Source organism: Monodelphis domestica, chromosome 2 (genome assembly GCF_027887165.1).
Source record: "Monodelphis domestica isolate mMonDom1 chromosome 2, mMonDom1.pri, whole genome shotgun sequence".
Taxonomy (NCBI): domain Eukaryota; kingdom Metazoa; phylum Chordata; class Mammalia; order Didelphimorphia; family Didelphidae; genus Monodelphis; species Monodelphis domestica.
In genome coordinates, this window is record NC_077228.1 from 268,915,102 (window position 1) to 268,923,679 (window position 8,578).

Genomic DNA, 8,578 nt, shown 5'->3' on the forward strand with positions numbered 1-8,578 from the left:
CTCTTATTCCAAAACCTAGGGACTTTGGGTTTGGCAAATATTAGGTTGCTAAGATCTTTTACCTGTGTATATTGGGTATCTGATCTATTCCATTGATCAATCATTCTATTACTTGGCCAGTACCGGCCTATACTGACAATTACTACAAAATAAAATATTTTTTAAAAAGACCAAAGGAGTATGAAAAAAAAATCAAAAGATTTAGATTATGTTTCCAAACTTTCTCAGATAATCTTCTGGAAAAAAAATCATACAAATGGTGTCCCTATTTTTTCTCTTCTTCCTCTCTTCTAAATCCTCTCTAATCTGCCTTCCAACATTCAACTGGGACTTTTCTCCAAAGACGCCAATAATGTTTCTCATTGCCAAATGACATGTCCTCTTATTAATCCTCATCTTTCTTCACTTGGGTGAATCACTTGACAGTGTAGTCCAGCTTTTCCTCTTGGATGTGCTCTCCACTCCAGATTTTCATGACACTATATTATCCTGTCTACTTCTTCTAGATCACTTTTACAATTTCTTCATGCATGCCATATCAGCTAAATGCTGGGGTCCCCAAAGGTACTGCCTTGGATCCATTTCTGATAATTCTCAGATCACTTTATCTATCCTTAGTCTCTTTCCCTATCTTAAAGGTCCACACCATGAATGCTCTCTTGGACACTCCAATCTGGATGTCCTTTAGAAAACTGGCTCATTTTTAGGGAATCTCCACTGATACTTTCATCCTGCATAAGGTTGTTAGAATCTGGGTATGATTATGAATCATCAGAGAAAAATAGTCCAGCTACAGTTTCTCCACTGCAAAACTCATCACAGAAGAGCAGATAGGAAGTATAGTGGATAGAGAGACAAATCTGGAGTCAGAAGTACCTGGATTCAAATCTGACCTCAGATACCTCCTTACTCTGTGACTCGAACTGAGCCAACACGCACTACTAGCGAGAATGGGAGTCTCTTCTGGGAAAAGAAAGCGAAAGTGGAGGAGGGTCCTTGGATCCCCAAGAGGAGAAAGACAAGCCCTGGGGGCAAGAGGAGACCGCCGGAGTCCTGAAGGAGGGGGAAGAACCCAGGTCCAAGCTGAGCCCCTGCCAGGAGTTTCTTCGGATCTGCCGGCTTCTCTGGCCCCTACCGCCAGCCCACAGATACTGCAAGTCACCCCGCAGCTAAAGCAGATCAAGCTTGGAGTACGAGGACCAGTCAGGGCAGGGGCGCTCTTATACGCAATGCAGGACAGTCTGGGCTCCAGGTCCCTGGTTCAAAGGAGAGCCGGGGGCCTCAAAGGAGCAGGGCTCAGTGTCTGGAGGATGCAAGAGGGTGAGCGCGCTGAGCACTTTCCTGGAGCCAGAAGGGATGTGCACAGCAGCCACAATGGGTGTTTCTGGCAGGAACAAAGAGGGAAGGGTAGCAAGTGAAACCATTCCTCCTGGCGGCTGACTCACGGAACTCAGGCTGGATGGAAGGAGTGTGAGTCTGTGAGTGAGGTCGGGGTGGGGGGTCCCCACTAGGCATTAGTTTCTAGAAGAGCCTCCCACGCCATTTCTTCTTTGCTCTCTTCAGGAATAGTGTGATAATTGGGAGTGGAGATAGGGGTGAGAGTAAAGGAAAGCTGTCTCTGGGGAGAATCTTACACAGGAAGGGTGAAATGGGTCTGCAGTAATTGTGCCCTAGGTAAGTTAGCTTCTGCAATGCTATGAGTTGGGGGCAGGAGTAGGGGGGAGTAGGGGATCTCTCTGAGAATCATGAATCCTCACCCTAACTCCTTCCCAGGACAGTGTAAGGGGAGAGGCAGCTCTGGAAGCAAATAGGGGGAGATCCCTAGTCTAGTGGTGCTCCCTCTACTTGGCTCTTCCTGCAGGGCTTGTGCTTGGGGGTTGGGAGACTTTGCTCTTGGATTGAGTGACTGGGGAAAATTAGCAGAAAGAAGCTGGTTGGCTACCAGCAACTAATTGGCCTGCATTCCCTGCCATCATTCAAGGACTGGGAGAGGAGCAGCTGTAGGCTTTCCCAATGGCCCAGAGGATGGAGCTACTCCTAATCTCTAGTAGCTCTTTCCTGGTGATTTTCATTCAAAAGAGCAGCCAATCCATTAACAGCTTGTGCAGTTTCAGAAGTAATCAAGCAAAAAACTATGGATTCTGCCCTTGGGGAGCTTCCAGTCTTGAGAGCCAATCACTCTAACATACAAGCAGCTGGAGACACAAGCATACAGAAGCTTCAACAAAATGCTACTTGAGTCTTGAAGAGAATCATTTCCATCTGAGACATTTGGGGAAGAGTTCTTGGAAGGTGTGAAAATTGTTAAGAATAGTAAACAGATGAAGAGGATTTCTATAGATTTCGTGAGAGAGGGGACATTTGGGGCACAGGGAATGGTATTGACAAAGGCATAGAGATGGGTGTAGTATAGGACCTGGGCACTTAGGATGAAGATTGACCCCTGCTCCCAAATAGGGGAGGAGGAAATCTTCCTCATTTATGAACACTTTGGGTGGAAGAAGGCTATGAAGGTTGAAGGACTTCTCTAAAGAAGAAATAAACCGGGGACAGCTGGGTAGCTCAGTGGCTTGAGAGCCAGGCCTAGTGACAGGAGGTCCTAGGTTCAAATCTGGCCTCAGCCACTTCCCAGCTGTGTGACCCTGGGCAAGTCACTTGACCCCCATTGCCTAGCCCTTACCACTCTTCTGCCTTGGAGCCAATACACAGTATTGACTCCAAGATGGAAGGTAAGGATTTAAAAAAAAAAAAGAAAGAAGCCACATTCTTGATACTTGGGGCAATGTATTTGCTCAGTTTATCTGTAAACAAGGAATCTCTTTGGTAATGAAATCAATCAGGTATTGCCAAATGGCAAAGGGAAAGAGGAACCCTCAAAAGTCCAGAAGACTCACTTCTTGTGAGTCTAATTGAGGTCTGAGAGAGATTCTAGAAAGGGATATCACAAAGTGCATAAGTTGACAGAGAAGACAGGAAATGGGCCCTTATTCCTCCATCTGACTCTGGGCTTGCTGAGATAGCTAATGATTAGAAACTCTGGGTAGATGGCCACATGCTCTCCCTCTCCCAGCTAACCAGCCAGGTGGGACTTGAGCATCTCTCTATACTTTCATCATTTAACAAGTAGGTTATAAAATGAAGATATGGTACATCTTCTTGTCTAAAGATCTTTATTTTTTTTAAACTGCCCTCATTTCCCTGCTCTTTTCCTCTAGGCTCAGTGTGTGACAACTGGTTCCAAACTACCATCCCCATTCCACCATGCTCATTACCATGTGAACCATCCAGTCTCTTCGAGGAGCCAAGAACATTCCCTGTTCATCAAATTCACAGTCTGCTCCCGCTCTAGTACCATAATCAAACACTCAAGTCATTAACAAGCATTTTCTAGGTGCCTGGCTTGGTAAATAAGGATCCCTGGGCTATATTTTGCCTTAGAAAACTCCATATTCACATTTATGTTTTATTGTATCTTGATATTGTTAAGAATTTCCCAATTGTGAACTGGAATGACCTCCAGGAATTGATGCAGAGTGAAAGGAGCAAAACCAGGACAATATTGTACACAGAGACCTATACACTGTGGTACAATCAAATGTAATGGACTTTTCCATTAGTGACAATGCAGTGATCCTGAACAACTTGGAGGAATCAATGAGAAAAAACATTATCCACATTCAGAGGAAAAACTGTGGGAGTAAAAACACAGAAGAAAAACAAATGCTTGAATACATGGGTTAATGTGGATATGGCTGGGGATGTAGACTCTAAGTGAACATCCTAATGCAAACACTAACAACATGGAAATAGGTTCTGATCAAGGACACATGTAATTGCGTGTTGGCTGCAGGAAGGGTGGGGGAGGGGAGGGAGGAAAATGTGATTCTTGTAACCAAGGAATAATGTTCTAAATTGACTAAATAAATTTCAAAAACTGTAAAAAAAATAATTTAAAAAATTTCCCAATTGCACCTTACCTTTTGTCTTGGAATCAATACTAACTATTGGTTCCAAGACAGAAGAGCAGTAAGAGCTAGACAACTGGGGTTAAGTGACTTACCCAGGGGCACATAGCTAGGAAATGACTGAGGTCTGAACTGAACTCAGGACCTCCTGTTTTTAGTCCTGGCTTTCTAACCACCAAGTAACATAGCTATTCCACAATTGCATTATAATATGGTTCCTGACACATATTTAACTCCTCTGATCCAGATCATTAAGATCTGAGACTCAGAACATGTAAAGGAGAAAAAGTCTAGAATTTCTGACTTTTTTCATCCTCTGAATTTTTTTTCTTTTGGTTACTCTTTGTTGGAACACAGTATTTTTTCTTCTGTGCTTTTATTCCCCACACCAAGAGAATGACCCAATAAAGTTTTGAGACTATTTTAATGGTGTAAAGTCTTTTAGAAGATCCTTGGGCCTTTGGAATGGAATAGAATAAGGCAAAAGTGTGGGGTTGCCCCCTCTTCAACATGTTGCCACTTATACTTACAGAGATGAGGACGATGGTGGGGAGCTTGTGACTGTGATTACCCACAAGAGCAGGTGTCTAGCATCATTCAGAAGAATCTGTTGGTGAATGTTGGTGTTGGGAAGGGAGTGAAAAATCAACAGTTTCTAGAAGTGTTAGAACTGTTGCCTGGGAACAGAAGTGAAATTTGGACTATTATAGATACAGGGTTATGGGTGTGGTTTAGGAGGAGAAATGGGAGAGGCAGAAGATTGGGACTTCAGGAAAGGGCAAGGGGGAATGGAATAAGCATTTATTGACCACTAGATGCCAAGTGCTTTACACATGTTGTTTCATTTGATCCTCACAATGACCCTTAGAGGTAGGTTCTATTATGATCTTCATTTTATGTTTAAGGTGTTCTCAGCTCCAGTGTCTGCTGCTGTCTACGAGCCAGTCTCCCAATCCAGGGCAATGTAGTCGTGTCCAAAGTAGGAGAATTGGTAAATCCCCTTCCTGAAGCTGCCATCAGGGGAAACCTCACAGCCCATCATTCCCTGGATGGTGTGAAGCCCTGCCCCGCCCCCGGCCCTGGTCAGCACCTCAGGAAGAGCCCCACCTGGTGCTGCCCCCCCCCCCAAGAACTCCCCTGAGAGAGCGTGGTAAGATAGGGTGCAGCACCCCCCCCCATTCCAAGTGGGAGCCGCAGCTGATTGTGGGAGTGACCCGCCTCCCCCCTCCCTGCTCTGCTGGGGGTGACCCGGGATCAGCATGCAACGCCCATCTCTGGTTGTAGTATCCGAGCAGGTTCTCCAGGCTCCCTCAGTCAATCTCTGCTTTTCCCCTGGAGCGCTGCGTGTTCCGCTCCCAGTGGTTCCGGTCCTCCTCATCCACCTTGTCTATCCAGGCCGCCCGGGGCTCCATCCTCTGACTCTCGCTGCTGCTGTTGAAGCGCACAAACTGCTGATCGTCCACGTAGCCCACCGAGATGAACTTCGAGTCCCCGAGCTCAGGCCGGGACATGGAAGTATAGAAATACCTCATGGAGTGAGAGCCTGAGACAGCAGGAGATCACAGGCCGGGCTCAGGGCAGCTCCTCCTTCCCCCTGGGGTGTCTACAGCCAGGCCGGGGTGTAACCCCCGAACCTCCCTCACACCATGGGTGACTCCAGGCTCCCCCTCCCCACCTTGGCTGCCCACCCCCAGCCTCTGCACCCCCACACTGCAGGTCCCTCCCTGGGCCACAGTAATCTCATGACTATGGCTCCGTGAGGGTAGCTTTTAGAGAAGGTGAAGCCCACACAGGGGAGGGAGGAAGCTCCCTTTGGGCTGCTGGGGGAGAGGCTGTGATGTGAGAAATGTCCTCAGGCACCCTGGAGAGGGGAGGGAGCAGCTCAGCTCCAGAATCTCGGCCTTTCTAGTAACAAACTCTGGGGGGTGGAGTTTAGAGGGCAGACCGCCAGGCCACAGGGACCTCTGCACGCCCTTTGGCACTCCTGCATAGGCTTGCCATCCCTGCTATAGTGCTTTGAGATCAAGAAACTACCTGCACTGAAAACAATCCCGCAGGTCCTAGTGTCCGAAAGGGTAGACTGCCCCGCCCCACGTCTGCCCTGGGTCCCATGTCTCACATACTCCCCAGCCCCAACTTATGTCCTCACCTGGCCCTCATCTCCTCCCACCCTCCCCAACTGCCCAGAGAACTCATTAACGAAATTGCTCCTGACTTCTGTCCTCGCCCTTGGATGTCGCAGTTCCCAGACGCCTCCGTAACACCGTTTCTCTCTCTGGCCAGCTCTGCCCTCACTGCCTGTCCCCACACCCAGTCACCAGTCCGCTCTCCTACCCCAACTAAGAGACCCTGAAGGACCCCCACCCTCCTGCCAAGGCACATCTAAGGTCTGCCAGGCCCCCTGGTGCACACACCCGCTTATTTCTAGTTCCTTCCCTCCACCCAGACTGCACTTAGATTAAGCAGCTCCTTTCCGGGAAGCCCCCTCGTGGCTTTGTTGGAGTCGCTCTAGGTAGCAGAGCACCTGGATACCCGCATATCTAACCCCGAATGTTTGGCCCCGTATCCAGGCTGCCCTCTAATACTCTTCTCTCCTCACCTGCCCGGGTCTCGGTTAGGGCCACAACCCCCAGCACAAAGAGCGACAGCACAGAAGGCTCCATGGTCCCGGGGCAGAGGAAGCCGAAAGATCCCTGAAAACTATGTACCCGGGTTTATAGAACTTCTAATTGGTTCCACTCCGGCTCAGTGACCCAATAGCAAATAGAATACCGAAAACTTCAGCGTTCAGTGGGCAGAATGAACACACGCGGGTTAGGAGAGCAAAACTGAAACTGACAGGAAATCCACAGCAAGAAAGCTGTTTCATTTGTCTGTTACTCACCCATCAGCTTCTGATTCTGGGTAGCACTTTCCGCCTCCCATACGCCCTCGGGAACACACAGCTCTGCTCCCTGTTTGAACCAGAAACTTCCTGAGAAATAAGATCCCAGCCTCAACCCTTTTCCCAACTTCCTCCCTTTCTCTGCTGGCCTTCCTGCCTCCAGTCCTCCTCTGTGTTGCCCTTTCCTCTCCTTGAGATGAGGGAAGAATGTTCTGCACAGACAATTGAGGAATCTGATGACTGGAGAAAGAAAACTGCAGAACAATTTGTGTTGGCTTAATACCTCCATTTTAAGGATATTCAGCCAATCTGTGACTCAGTCATGTCACTGTCTCTCATCAGACCTTGTAGATAACCCAGAGACCCAAGAATAAACTAGAGACCAATAACTGGAATTTGGATATAGAGTAGAAGATTTGTCTCAGGAGAAAAGGAACACCTAAGTGGAGCAGTGGATAAAGCCCTGGGATAGAGTTCATGGAAGCCTGGACTCAGGAAAACCTGAGTTCAAATGTAGCCTCAGATACCTCCCAGGTGTGTGACCATTGGCAAGTCACTTCACCTGTATATCTCAATTTCCTCATCTGTAAAATGAGCTGTAGAAAGAAATAGTAAATCACTCCAGTATCTTTGTCGAGACAGAAATAAAAGAACTTACTTATTAGTCTGGGGAGGGAGAAGAGAAGAAATATTCAATATCAGGTTGATTTTGAACCACCTCAAATATGAAGACATGGTTTCCTGGTAACATTTTTGTGAGATTCATGAAGCAAGGGATATGGACCCTTTGGTAACATTTTCCTTCTTATCACCCCAACTTGGAAAACATGAAGCTACAAGTTTTATGGAGATTGTAAATTTAACCCTAGAAAGTATTTTAGAGATAATCTTCACTCTATGGATTAGAAAACTGAAGACCAATAAATATGTTAAAAGATTTTTCAAAGGTCATAAAGATAGTGAGTAGCAGAATTGAAATATGAACCTACATCCTATAATTCCAAATTCACTCCCCTTTCCACAACAACATGCTTAGTCTAGAGATATTCCTGAATAGGAAGCCTCCCATACAACTTAATCCTTTAAACCATGTTGAAGTTGATGTTGCCTGGAAAGGCAATGGAACATTTGAAGGACTTGGTTATTTGTCATTTTCTGCTATCAGAACATTTATTCAGGCTCCTATCTCATCTTCTTTTGATCCCAACAGAGCTTCAAAAATGTTATCATGAGAAAAAATTTGTCATTTTCCATTGTACTTCCCTTCATGTAGACACCAGTTTTCTAGAAAAAAATGTAGGAAAGTCTATAAATTTTTCCATTCTTCTAGTAACATTTCCTCTGTGAAATATAAGGAATAAGTCTCCTTAGCCCTTCTCTCCCTCAGTTGCCAACACTCTCCTACCTCTCAGAATCTTCCTTGTTCTCTTTTGTCCCCCACCAAACTCTTTTAAGCAGTACTCTGTAATATCCTTCCTTACTCAAGCTATATCTGGTATAGTATGTCCAGTCTCTGGCACAATAGTTTAGAACAGAATGATGAGGGAACTAGAAAAAGTTATGGAGTGTTGATTTCAGGGATTGGAGATGTTTACTGAAGAGAAGAGAAAATATGGAGGGGATAAAATGTTTGTCTTCATATACTTGAAGGAATATTTGAAGCAAAGTATTATAGGAGGATACACCTAGGACCTGAGTGAACATTGCACAGATACTGATTTCACATCTA

At 46.1% G+C, this 8,578-nt stretch overlaps 1 protein-coding gene across 1 annotated transcript; it reads right to left on the reverse strand.

Moving 5' to 3' along the window:
• Positions 1–3,449: 3,449 nt before the first annotated feature.
• On the reverse strand, positions 3,450–6,873 carry LOC100026640 (class I histocompatibility antigen, Gogo-C*0202 alpha chain-like). Its single transcript, XM_016430984.2, has 2 exons — positions 6,565–6,873; positions 3,450–5,508 (listed from the first exon to the last, which is right to left on the reverse strand). Exons 1-2 carry the CDS (start codon positions 6,626–6,628, stop codon positions 5,276–5,278), a joined length of 297 nt encoding a protein of 98 aa, XP_016286470.2. The 5' UTR covers positions 6,629–6,873; the 3' UTR covers positions 3,450–5,275.
• Between the last annotated feature and the right edge of the window lie 1,705 nt (positions 6,874–8,578).